General features: G+C 41.6%; 1 protein-coding gene across 1 annotated transcript in view; it reads left to right on the top strand.

Annotated features, from left to right (window-relative positions):
* Window positions 1-11,726, top strand: part of LOC128602607 (low-density lipoprotein receptor-related protein 1B-like) — a 45,330-nt gene extending 33,604 nt beyond the window's left edge. The window contains exons 31-38 of the mRNA XM_053616495.1: window positions 559-733; window positions 1,343-1,447; window positions 5,928-6,004; window positions 7,419-7,509; window positions 8,299-8,449; window positions 9,194-9,298; window positions 10,650-10,731; window positions 10,835-11,726. Coding sequence (XP_053472470.1) covers window positions 559-733; window positions 1,343-1,447; window positions 5,928-6,004; window positions 7,419-7,509; window positions 8,299-8,449; window positions 9,194-9,298; window positions 10,650-10,727 — 782 coding nt within the window. The 3' untranslated portion in view covers window positions 10,728-10,731; window positions 10,835-11,726. The remainder of the gene's footprint in view (window positions 1-558; window positions 734-1,342; window positions 1,448-5,927; window positions 6,005-7,418; window positions 7,510-8,298; window positions 8,450-9,193; window positions 9,299-10,649; window positions 10,732-10,834) is intronic.
* The last annotated feature ends 2,429 nt before the right edge of the window (window positions 11,727-14,155 follow it).

The raw sequence follows: 14,155 nt of genomic DNA, 5'->3' as shown, positions 1-14,155 counted from the left end.
CCCTCCCTCCCTGTCTGTCTCCCTCGCTCCCTGCCTGTCTGTCTCTCGGTCTCCCTCCCTGCCTGTCTGTCTCTCTGTATCCCTGCCTGTCTGTCTCTCTGTCTCCCTCCCTGCAGCAGGTTCTCAAAATTTTAATAAACATTGAAATATATTTATAATAAACTGCACATTAATTGGTTGTTATTATTACTATTATTGTTGTTGTTATTGTTATTATTATTGTTATTTATTCGCAATATAAGCATTTAATGCACATTATAATATGTATTTTCTATACACAATCTTTTATTACACACGTTAATGGTCAGGTATTACATATTTATTACATGGTATAACGTTTAATCCAGATTGTAATACATATACATTTATTACACACTAATAAACCGAATTAAAATACTTATACATTTATAACTTACTGCAATACACATATAATAATATTAACTATATAATACCTTAATCTTTAATACATGCCTAGTACCCTTTTATTACACACAGTATTACATATTTATTACATTCTGTGTGTGTGTGTGTGTGTGTGTGTGTGTGTGTGTTGTGCAGATATCTGTCAGCATTACTGTGTGAACTGGAAGGCGTGTTCTGTGATGAGCGCAGGCCGTGTGGAGTGTGTGTGTCCGGAGCGTTATGAAGGTGTGAGGTGTGAGACAGACCGCTGTGTCCACTGCAGGGACGCACCGTGTTTCATACACAACGCCACCGGAGACGTCTTCTGCAAGTGTGTACACCTCTGTGTGTGTGTGTGTGTGTGTGTGTGTGTGTGGGCTTTTATACATGGTTCCACCTTACTGTGCTACTCTACTTCACAAGAACCTGGATGATTGATATTTTTCTAATTGAATATAAAATAAACGATGTGTCCTGAAGATATCACAGCGTAATAATTTATTTTTAATAGTTCACTTTACAGGAGTTGCTCTTTATCTGTGGCTGAATACAAATTAGCATTCTATATGTTTGTCATTATGTAGGACCTAGAACATGATTGTCATACCCTGTAATATCAGTTATATATATATGTATATATGTATATATATATAGTGTGTTTGTGTGTATGCGCGTGTGATATGAACACGTACACTGTAGCTACTGCTGATGTTCATGCTATATGTAGTATTATCATTAACACTAACATTATACACACTCATTAACACTCACCTGCTCAAATACTACATGTTTATCTAATTATATTTAGTGTGTGCATGTATGTGATTTTCAAGTTATATTGTTCTACATGTTCATAGAGTACATATGAAATAATTGTTCATATAATGTTTATATATATATGTGTGTGTGTGTGTGTGTGTGTGTGTGTGTGTGTCTGCAGCTGCACTAGTGGAAAGATTGCGTCCAGCTGTCATGTGTGTGACGGTTATTGCTATAATGGAGGAACCTGTCACCTCGACTCCGAGACGTCTCTACCCTTCTGCCAGTGAGTCTGTCCGTCTGTCTTTCTGTCAGTCACTGACAGCACAATATAATAAACACACACGGAATGCACACATCAGTCGCGTCCCATTCTGATCAGCCTCCTTTGACATTGGACAGAAATGTAAAAAATGGCCTTGTTGAATGACGTGATGAGGTTCTTCAGTGTCATTATACAGGATTTTTGGTCGTCAGGTTACCCGAGGACAGATCCCCAACTAGTGCAGCTATTTTACTGCCTCTCAACACAACTCGTGTTCAAGTGTTCACGCCACAACACAGCCAGGTCGCTAACCTACATACGTTCTTTACATAAGCTGTGATGCAGAGTTAGATTACCCGGTAAATTTAACTTCTGGCATTGAACGCACTTATGTTTGTAAATGACTCCCTGGGTGATTCGCTTAAACTTGTAAATGACTCCCTGGGTGATTCGCTTATACTTGTAAATGACTCCCTGGGTGATTTGCTTACACTTGTAAATGACTCCCTGGGTGATTCGCTTACACTTGTAAATGAGTCCCTGGGTGATTCGCTTACACTTGTAAATGACTCCTTGATTAATTGACTTGCATTTCTAATAAAAACTCCTCGTGTTTAAGTTACCTTTGTGAACAAGTCCTCGAATGATTAACACACATTTATCATTTATAAACAACTCCTGAATTGATTCCCTTGGATTCATAAATGTTCCAGAAGTGATTAGTTTTCATTCATAATCGATTCCTCAAGTGATTAGCCTACATTCAAAACAAATTCTTTAAGTGATTATGTTACATTCGTAAACAATTGCTCTAATGATTAGATTACATTCACAAACAACTCCTTCACTGATTCACTTGCATTCATAAACAATTCCTTGTGTGATTTAACTTGTGTATGAACAGCTCCTCAGGTGATTAGCTTCGTTTGTGAATGGCTCTTCAAATGATTAACTTCCATTCACAGACATCTCTCTGAACAATTCACTTCCATTGGTAAACAACCCCTTGAGTGATTCACTTTTGTATGCATTTGTACAGTAAATGATCGCTTTACTGATTAACCTACATTTATAAATGACTCTTTGAGTAAATAACTTGTTCATAAATGATTCCGAGTTATATACAACACAACTCCTCAAGCGAGTCACTTGTATTCATAAATATTCATAAACGACTCTTTTATATTTGAATATTCGATTGAGATATTTCTTGAGCAAATAATTTACAATTGTAAATGACTCCTCAAATTGATTCGTTTTGAATCAGAATGACACCTCGGGTGATTAACTTGTATTCAGAAATGACTCAATGACTGATTCACTTACATTAGTAAACAACTCTGGTGCAGTGAGCAGCTGCCTGGTGAATGGGACAGACTCTTATCTCAGAAGTGCACTAATGGTACCCAAGCATGCTGCCTACCTAGGGAACCTCGTTCTGACTGGAATGCAGTGTGAATCATGACTAAGCCACAGAAAAGCACAGAGAGAGAGAGAGAGAGAGAGAGAGAGAGAGAGAATAATCATTCAGCCCTAAATTGATTTCGCATGAAGATGTGTAGGCGTGTGTGTGTGTGTGTGTGTGTATGTGTGTGTGAGGACAATGAGGGAGCTGATGGACACTCTCCTTCCCTAAAACAGTGCTCTCTTTTTCTGAATCCTCATCTTGTTTCCTCTTCGTCTCTCATATATTAAACCATTCAGACTCTTCCCATATACAGAGTTGTATTTTCTATCGTCACTTGAACATTATTAAAGAATGCATCGGTTTGTTCCTGCCTCTCTACAGTTCCATTCATCTTTTACCCTCCATGAGCTTCACTCATTCAGCAGACCACACTCACACACCTGATGCTGCGGGGTTTTTTTTTTTGTCTCTTCACATTAATATTCTGTCATTTCTCCTCCTTGCTCTCCATTAAACCAAGGGTTTTCAGGAATGAGACCGTTTCCATTCGTATGCAGATGACCGGCGCTTGTTTGGCAAAGGTTAAAAGGCGTTAATGAAAAGGTGGAGAGACAGCAAAGGACCTGCCATGATTAGCATATTCACAATACGAGCTTTTCTCTCAGGTTCATCTAATCCCATCAAAGCTCCCATTTATTTATTTATTTATTTATTTCTCGTTTCTTTTTTCTTTTGTACGCGGTCTCTTTTTCTCTGCTGCGTTTTCAGTCTTGTCGGTTTTATAGTCAGAAGACGCGGAGAGCGCTCGAATCCCTCGATACGCCCTGCATGTGTCCTGTGTTAAATGAAAGCCTCCTCGCTGATGTGTGCGTTCTTTATATTTTCAAGGTTCTGCGTCTCATAAAAGCAGCTTTTCACTTTTAAATGTCATTTACCGCCTCAAGGAGAAAATCCGAAAGTTGTAGGATGTGCTTTTGTGCCGTCTGCTCAACGCGGACGTCGGGCTAATGGACTGAACTTTCAGTGCGGTACATTATCGGCGAGACAGCTCTGTGTTTCCACCATGCTTTTCACACAGTTATATATCACTGCTGGCTGACAAACACAATTATAGGCTATAGGACTTCTCAGAAAAATACAGCTTTGTCCAAAATAGGGCTTGTACCCACTGCGCAGCAGAACAGAGGTTCTGGCATTCGGAAAACCTTAGCTGCTTTTCCCATCACACACCAGTTTAGTGCTAAAGGTGAAATCATGGTTTAAATTACACCTTCGTGTAATTTGTGATACTTATTGTACACTTTTCTCACCACGAGCTTCCCAATATTTTCAGAGCAGGACATCAGTTCTCGGCATCTTGAAAAGTTTATTACCAGGTTTGTTTGTTTGTTTGTTTTTTGGCAAGTAAGCATGATACACGATACGAGACACGCTTTGGGGGGGTAAAAAGGTTTCGCTTATGAGACCACGAGCTGATGAATAAAATGATCGACCGGACAAAAGGAATTAACATCAGCAGCTGTGAAAATGTTTGTTTTTTCCTCAGCGTCTACAGATAATGAAAAAATGGCTTGAAGCCCGAGGAGTTTGCTGTCATTCCCACCTTTTATTAACGTGGAGAGAGAGAGAGAGAGAGAGAGAAAAGACAGACTGCTGAGGGAATGACGGTTTATAGCTGCTATAACATGCTGTAGGGAGATGTAACTATAAATGGATAAAAAATAATGGTGGATTGGCAAAGATTGGAATAGGGATTTGAAAAAATAAATGTATGTTTGCAGCTGAAAATATATGAGAGACTTGTAGAATTATATTAATATATTATATAGACTTATAATAGAGACTCGACTGTTTTATTGTTGTTGTTGTTAGGATTGATTTTATCATCGTTATACTTTACACTATATGTGAGTAAGCTTTGTAAGCTTTCACAAAAAACATTTTTAAAGGAAACAATATGGGATGGGTATGAGGTGCTACTCAAGGTCTGTTGTATCGGAAAAGATAAAGTGCGAGCTCTGTTAGAAATTGTAAGTTGCTGTGGTATAAAGGGAATAGAACACGCCGGGGACGTGCCGGTTAAGGAAAATCGGCTTTGGAACGATCGCTCGTTATTCCATCGGTTATTATTTGACTGTAACAGAGTGACAGGATGCAGGTTCAGGCTGTGGATATTAACAGCATGTGGATTTCGTGAGCTGCTCGTGATGATGTTCTGCAGCGAGGTTCCAGCTGAGTGGCTGGAACTGCTGGCAGCATGGAGGGCTTTCTTTCTTTCTGCACTGCTCTGATCACGTGTTTATCGCAGACAGTAAAACACTTAGGCTTTGAAAACCGACCTTGAAGTGGACTACAAAGTGCTGGCGCTTTCCGTCCCTTCACCGTGCAGGACCCGCAGTGTGGAGGGCGTGGCCTTCTCAGGAAGTAGGACACGGTCATAATCACTTGAGAGTGAAGCGCGCTGAATGTCTGCTCTCTGTAGTGCGCTCGGTTTGGTGAAGGGTTTGATGAGATGAAGCAGGTGTGCTAAAGCAGAAAAATAAGGCATCAATGCGTGACATTTTGAGGAAAATCGAGTGTCGCGTTCGCATCCTGAGCCACTCTCTGTCACGCGGCACTTCCTGTTTCTCCCTGCTGCAGTGAGAGTAAGTGCCCACTCACCCCAGTGTGAGAGATTGTTCCAGGTGGACTGAGTGATTTCACACTGACTTCACTCGCTCAGTGTGTGTGTGTGTGTGTGTGTATGCTGAATGCCAAACCAATTCATGCATCGAACATGTTTCTCCTCTTCAACGCATGTCCATAACTAGCTGTGAGTACGCTGAGGTCCGGACCTCGGCACTTCTGGAAGACTTTGGGGTTTTTGTCGTTGTAGGTTTTGGTTTCTGTGGGTGACGTGGGCGTGGAGTCAGCGTGACTCGCTTTCAGCTGGGTTGCGTATTGATATTCATGTGGGTTGCAGGTGTATGAGGTTTTGGGGTTTTTTTAAGAATGTGAAGAGGCTTTGATTACATGGCTTGTATCATGTTAAAGTGGGCGTGGTTTTGAGTTTCAGTACTCAGGTGAGAAAGTGGGTGTGGTTTGTGTTTTCAGGTGCTCAGTGAACTGGACCGGCACTCAGTGTGAGAAACCTACAACCAACAACAGCAGGAGCGACATCGTCAGTGGGAGTGAGTGTCTGATCTCTCACACACACACACACACACACACACACACACATATCCACTCACTCATCCATCCATCCATCCTCCTACCCACGCTTCCATCCACCCACCTGTCCATCTATCCATCCACCCATCAATCAATCCATTCATTCATCCATACTCCCACCCACCCATTCAGCAGTCCATCCCCACCTCCACTGATCCATCCATCCCTCTATCCACTCCTTCATCCCACCATCCATTTTTCCTCAGTGTATTATATTATATTATTGTAGTGCTGTTCTCCATGTCTTTATTGTCTTTATTATACTGTAATGTCTGTCTCCACCCTACTCGCCCCTCACTGACCCCTCACTGACCCCTAGCTGTCCTGCTGTTGGATGTTTTTGCAGGACAGTTGACATTTCAGCTTGACATTTCCAGCAGTAGGATCCAGAGATGCAGCAATGACCACGCTTAAATCAGCAGCAGGGCTTTCTGATATTTAGGAGGAGAGTGATATTTAACAGCAGTACAGAGAGAGCGAGAGAGAGAGCGAGAGAGAGAGAGAGAGAGAGCTTTTCTGCAGTAACCTTAAAACTGTCCACGTGTCTATCACCAAGTCATCAGCGAGGGATTATCCCCTGACCCAGCACTTTAATCATCATGGACTACGTCTCAGTAAACTGAAACAGGAGTCCTGAACAGTAAGAAAGTAGCTTCTGAGCAACGAGCAAAATCGATATCAATCTAGTGAAGGAGCGAGCGGTCTGTGGCAGAGACGGCAGTTTACTGAGTAATGAGCTGAGAGACTGTCTGTAGCGTGAGAATATTCCGAACTTACAGCTTCATTTATCCTGGAGAAATTAATTGTAGTGAAAGATCCTGTGTGCAGCTACACCACTGACCAGCAACACTGGCTTTATGAAGATATTCAATACTCACAGTTCAGGCGTAACTACAGACTGAAGCGATATCCAGAAGTTACGTGAGAGTTACACACGTGGGGCGGAGCTTGTCTAAAACAGGGGCGTGTCTCAGTTACACTCGATTCCGATCTTAAGCTTAAGCGCATGTTCTTGCGTGATATCGCCTCGAGTGATGAGCGCCGTTATGTCCAGCGCCACTGTCTAACAGTTTGATCTAACCACAATATGTCATGCTGAAATTTATGTTCTGGCTGTAAACACCCACACCCACACACACCCACACACACACACACACACACACACACACACACCATGGAACAGTTCTATTCTGTTAGACGCTCAACACGATGAACGCCTCACAATTTATAACACACTCTCGTTCCTGGCCTCCTTTATCACATCATCTTTTATTATGCCTCAGGAGGACGTCTGATGATGTCTGATGTCCAAGTTTTTAACTTTTTCTCCTGTGTGTGTGTGTGTGTGTGTGTGTGTGTGTGTGTGTGTGTCAGGGAGCATCGGCATCATTGTCCCTCTGGTTCTGCTGGTGTTAATCGTTGCCACAATAACAGTGGGCCTCTTCATCTGTAAACGGCACCAAAGGTCAGAGTTTAAAACACCAACAACGAATAAACTACACACACAAAATAACGCAGCGTGCGTCTGAGATAAACCGCTCCCTCACCTGCTGCTCTGTTAGACCTGTCTTCTGAAGTGGATTATTTTCCTAAAACAGCGCGGGCTGGAGTGTGCTGTCCCACTTGCCGACGATTCTAACGTTTCATTTATGAAAGAATGACACGTGGCCTATTTTAAGGGTTTAGAGTTAGATTTGCTGTAGTGGAACGTCCGAGAGGCGAGTCCAGTTCCTGTGTTCACTTACGTTATAGCAGCGATACGTTACAGTCGTCCTTCACCACGCTTTCTTTCTCGCGCTAAATAAATAAATTGATGAATCCTTCCATAAATGTTACATAAACGTCTGCTAACAAAAAAAAAACAAAAAACTTCATCACATCAAAGATTACAGGTTTTAATAAAATTTTTAATGAAAGTTTTGGATTAAGAGGCGGGTCAGCTGTACGAGTCCACGTGAACGAGCTAATATAAAGCTGTTAATATATGGAGGAGTTAATATAAACCTGCCGTTCATGTTACAGCCGGAACTATGGTCCGAGACACGCTGTTATACAAACACAACGCGCACCTTCCGACCAATCAGAATGGAGAATCCGAGCACGGCGTGATGATTATTAAACGTTCTGTCTAAGGCGCATCGGGATGTGGGCTTGTATTTTTGTCACGTTCCACAGGCGTATGTTCTGTTGTGCGTCGTGTATTTAACGCAGTGGTGTGTGTGTGTTTCGTGAGTTGTTTATGCCGTGTGTTCAGGGGGAAGCGTGTTCAGAGGCAGCCGATGGCTAACGGAGGCCTGAACGTGGAGATCGGAAACCCATCGTACAACATGTATGAACTGGAACACGACAGTCACGTGGACGTGGGAGAAATCCTGCACCCCAACTTCACCCTGCACCCCCACAAGGTCACACGTTATTATAATCATCACCGTAATGATCCTTCATACTGCAGCCTGAAGTGTTTACAGAATTGCATTTAATGTTGTGGGATTTTCTATCAACTTTTCACAGTTTAAACAGTTCCAGATTAACGTGTGTGTGTGTGTGTGTGTGTGTGTGTGTGAGTGTGTGTGTGTGAGTGTGTGTCACACCAATCAGCTTCACTGCACATTAGAATCCTAACGTAATCTTAGCCTTTATACCATTTCCTACATCATGATTCTCATAGGAACAAATACAATGTTTATCACATAATTACCCAAGAATTCTAATAATTATAACAATAATTGAAGGTTATGTGACAGAACAGCGAGCTACAGTGACACAGAATATTGGATATCATGTTCTGCTCCCTTGTCTGTGTGGGTTCCCTCAGGGTTTCGGTTTCGTCCCGACACTTAAAAACATGTAGGTAGCTGGATTGGCTGCAATAAATTACCCCTAGGTGTGTGTGTGTGTGTGTGTGTGTGTGTGTGTGTGTGTGTGTGCATGGTGCACTGCGACGTACTGGCGTCTCATCCAAGGAAATATTCAGCCTCGTGCTTAGTATTTCCAGGATAGACTTCAGCTCCACTACCACCCTGACCAGAATAATAACACTCTTATTGAACACGAATGAATGAGTGAATCTCTCTCTCTCTCTCTCTCTCTCTCTCTCTCTCTCTCTCTCTCTCTCTCTCTCTCTCTCTGTCTGTACACACCACCTGTAGGGCTGGTGTGTGAGGTCGAGTGAACCTCGACTTGAACCCACTCACACTCTGCCATCACAAACTCTCCCTGTGCACCCTGTCCCCAAGTCTTTCATTCCAGGACAGGTGAGCTCTCTCTCTCTCTCTCTCTCTCTCTCTCTCTCTCTCTCTCTCTCTCTCTCTCTCTCTCTCCCCTTTTCACACTTTTCTTTTTTCACTTTTTCCACATTTCACTCCTTTTATCTCACACAGCATCGGCCTCAGTTCATTCTGCTTGCTCTCCCAGATTACTGGCTTCATTACAGCAGTTTGTTGCAACTTGTGGCCTGTTCTATTACAAAAGTAATCACGTATTTGTTTGCATGTTTATTTATTTTCTTTCTTTCTTTCTGTATTTGCATCCCGTATATATATATCTCGTGCCTTTCTAACACCCAGGGCTGGTTTACAAAGCGTATAACTTTATATAAACATCCCAAATCCATTTAGTTAACAGCAGACTACAGATAAGTATAAGTTACGCACAGTGTCCAGATATTTATGAAGTTTGGCTCTTTGATAAGGCTGTAGGAGGCGAGAAGATTTTGTCTAAGACACATGCAAATCTAAATGTCAGGTTAATAACACATGTTTAAAATAGATCATATGTTCAAATCTGATCAACCCCCAGTGCTTGTTTTCACTGGGATTCTCCAAACACAAAAACCCCAGGAAGACTATCTAACGCTCTGATTATGTTTGGGGGGGAAAAAGTTACAGCCATAATATTATGGGTCAAAATGACTTCCAGAGTTTAAATACACACAAAGAAGAGCTTGAAACAGTCGACCTTTATTACGGCTTGTCCGAGACCACAATAGGAAGAAATATTTGCATATAAGTTCATGACCCTAAATGAGGAAAAGTGAAAGAATTTCAAAGAGAAAAGGAGAGATTAGCCGGGGTTTCAGACGTCTCAAATGTGGAAACTGGTCAGATTGACCCGTAACATAATAGGAGGGTTAATAGCCATTTAAGCCACGTTTAAAATATAAAATTGTCTGCCAGGTTAAGAAAATCAAGATTAGAGAATGGCTGCAAGAAAAATACCCAGTTATACAGCAGCAGCATCATCATCATCATCATCATCTTCGAGGAATTAATGACCGTACGCTCTTTAAAAGAAGTGTTATTTCAGGGATCATTGAATAAGTAACTAAGGGTTCTTCACCTCTTTAACAGATTCTACTCGAATAAGGAATCTGTCGGAGGATTTTCTCTGAAGGACAGCTGGAGAACCCTTAAAGGATCTAAAGTCTGCTTTATTGCTCTTTATGAGGCATTATTAGAGTTTATAAAGCTATCTTAAGGATTGTGGTGTTCGGACAAATCATTGAACTGAACCCCATCACCCCTCCGCCCAACCCATGCCGCCCCCCCCATGCGCTCAACCCTCATTTCATTTCCATGGAATTTGTTTTATTTTCGTGGATTTTAGTTTGGATTCGTCCTTTCCTTCATGCATGCCTTCATTCAGTGGTGCATTGCGAGTCGGTCCATCACAGCGTGTAAATAAGCGGGTAAGTCCATCTCCATACAGTTGCTTTAACGAACTCAGAGTTTATCGTATGATGTGTTGTTGCGAGTCCAGTATTAACAGTGAGCGCTGTGTTGTGTCCGCAGGCGGTGAACTACTCCACCAGAGCGCGCACGGACGAGCGTCAGAGCCATAAACCCGGCGTTAGACTGAGCGAGAGGAGAGACGTTTATCCCAAAAGACTGGAGGGGGCGATACGCGAAACTGCCGCCTGAGAACTAGCTTTTACACAAATCCTGCTTATTTTTTACCTATAGACTTTACACAAGAGACTTTTTATATACCTGATCAGGTGGCCATTGGCTTCGTTATACCAGTGCCATATTTACGTTTGGACTTTGTTTGTTTATGAATGAAATGTTCGCTGAGCTGCTCACGTCCATGTTATATAGGGTTTCATTTAAAGACACGTACACACTAGATATGATATAATCGCGTCTAATGCGCACACATATTGTAGAACGTTTGACATGAAAGCGCCGTTCCATCACGCCTGAGCCACCGAGTCTTTTCCCACGTCTCATCTTCACCCTCGTCCGGTGAACGGAATTCTGGGATTTCTTTCTCCGCGCCGCTCCTTCAAATTCATCCACCAGGACGAAACACGACGGTGAAGGACGTTGCCCACGTCGACTCTTTCTCCTCCTGAACTGTTCACAGTCACGTTATCGTGTGTGTGTTTCGAACCTCGTGATAAGGTGTAGGAGCGATTAGCGGCACATGCCTCATGACGTATACTAGGTGCATATTTACCAAATAATATTTCCATTTTATTTTTGATATTTCTGAGCTGCCGTGCAAACGTGATTCTGTAAGTTATTGGTCCCGATCACGTCTGTTCCGGTTGCTTTGAATTCGGATCATTTTTGAAATATTTATTTGTCCTTATTAATAATTTATTCAGGTGATTGATGTGGAAATGTTTTATCGTTTCATTTTGGTTGAAATGCATTAAATGATCTGTTACACCAAATCAACTCGCGTTCAGTGATGTTTCATTCCAGATCTTCTTTCGTGCGAGATCCACCTGCCCAGAAACATCTAACGGACTCTGTTAAAATTCTGTAATGTATATGGAGAGCTACTCAAGTGCATTAATACAGACTAAGGGACATTATCCGCTGTACTCTGGAGAGAAAATACTATAATATATGGAGAATAAGCTATTTCACATAACCGATGTCTTACATTTAGTCCACAAGACACAATGACACCGATTCTTAATACTGTGCGTCGTTACCTGGACGTGAGAGTTGTTCATGTTCTTCATGAAAAATCCTCCAGGTCCTGCACATTCTTTGCTTTTCCGGCATCTTCTGCATATTCAAACATATGATATGTTGAGATCCATCTTTCACACTGAAGACCACTGAGGGACTCGAACACAACTATTACAAAAGGTGCGAACATTCACTGACGCTCCACAAGGCAACAGGGTGCGTTACGAGCCAGGGGGGTGTAAACTTTTGAACAGGATGATCTGTGTCAATTGTTATTATTAGCGGTTTTGTTGAGCGTGTTCTGTAGGTTAGCGCTAAGACAACGGTTTGTAGAACATCATGGTGGGCTCCATGTTCAAACCCATGTGCTGTGATTACAGCTTTGGAGCAGAGACTCAACGCTACAGGAGCAGCGTCTGCTCGGTGTTGTTCCACTGTGTCCCACGTGGAGCTCTCGTGGTGATTTGGTTCTCATTGCTGCCATTTAGGGTTTGTAGGATGTTCAGAAGAACCCTCTGTGAGCCTTGAGCGATGAAATGACATGAAAGTCACAGGATTCGCTGAGATCCGCGAGCACCGTGATGAACTCGGGAACAATAACTCTCATAACAGGGGAACACTTCTATTTAAATAGAATAAATAAGTTTGATTCATGAGTAATGCACGTCGCTGTGAGCTTCCCTTGTGTAGTGGCTGTAAATGTGAGGGTTAAAGCTTCTGTAGGAAATGTCTCATCCACAAACTACACGATATTTATAATCCAGGAGGGGAATAATGCTGAGGAAATGATTTTTATGAACTGCTGTGTGAATATTTAAAACCTCTCGGTTTATTCGTGAAGCGCTCTGCGATGTAGTGAATTCTCAAGTTCTCATATTATTTCCCAGCTGTGTGTGTGTGTGTGTGTGTGTGTGGTGGTGGTGGTGTTGTTGTGGTCTCTTTGTTTGTTTAGGACTTTAATGATGAAATGGCGTGCAGACGGTGCAATCTGGAATTCGTCTTCAAAGTGGCGCTACACGTAGAAAATAGGGGTCTTTAAGGGTGTAGTGGATAATTAAGGTGAGACAATTCTGGTGAAAATGACTCCTTTTTAAATGTTTAGTGCGGTAATTACACACACCCTCACTGCTCACTGTCTATATTTAACAAGAACAATAACAAGTAAAAAAAAAAAAAAAAAAGCTCATGCATGAGGATTAATTATATAGTGTAATCACGTTAAATAACCATCGCCGTAACCACAATAATGCAATAATTACTTCATTAAATTATGGCACATTTAACTAATAAGTAAAAAAAAAATGAAATAGATAAAAAGGTAAACCGATAAATGTATATATAATGATGTAATGCTTTGAAATAGAATGCATTATTGTGCCAGTGGGTACTGTGTGGAAATGAGTCATTTAAATCAGGGGTTCTCAACCTTCTGCAATCTGTTTTTCATTGATATTTATATATATTTACTTATATTGTGGCACATTAACGTTACATCTCTAAAAAAATTAAATAATACTCTTTTTAAAAAAAAAAAAAAAAACCCCTAAACTTCAACTGTGCTACTAAATTTTTGTAATTGCTCCTAAAAGAAATTGTCTTGCGTCTCTCCTCCTGTAAACACTGTTGAAGATTTGTACATTAGCAGCAATGTAGCACAACATGGAGGTGAAAGCAGCGGTCTGTTCATTTAAATGTGAAAGTGCAATAAAAATATGTTGTCCCTAAAATCAATGAATAATCGCGATAAATAATGGAGATCTCAATATTGATCAAAATAATCGGGATTATCGTTTTGGCCATAATCGTGCAGCCCTAACTGTAACTTTGAACAAGAGAACTAGGCTGTGATAACGTGGACTATTTTACACGTAAAACATGTTGCATCACGTTCGTCTTGCGTTCTTAAAACATTCACATACGAATGATGTAAATTGGGACGGAGGGCGCATCTCGTTATCCACGACATCGTTCAATCTCCGGCTCTCAGCCCCTCACTGAACAGACGCAGGGAGAGGTGAGAGTGCAGCGGGAAAGCAGGACCTCGTGCTTGCAGGACAGTGCTGGTGAGATTTGGAAAGTCATAAGGGTTGTCCAAAAAGTCACTAGAGACTTTATTTGGAAAAAAAAAAAAAAGTCACTAAAGGGGTGTAAAAAGTGGCTAATTTGGGAACACTGGTCTGCACTGAC

The sequence above is a fragment of the Ictalurus furcatus genome, chromosome 27 (assembly GCF_023375685.1).
Source record: "Ictalurus furcatus strain D&B chromosome 27, Billie_1.0, whole genome shotgun sequence".
NCBI lineage: Eukaryota > Metazoa > Chordata > Actinopteri > Siluriformes > Ictaluridae > Ictalurus > Ictalurus furcatus.
The sequence above is the reverse complement of the archived record's forward strand: the minus strand, read 5'-3'. Positions and strand labels throughout refer to the sequence as shown.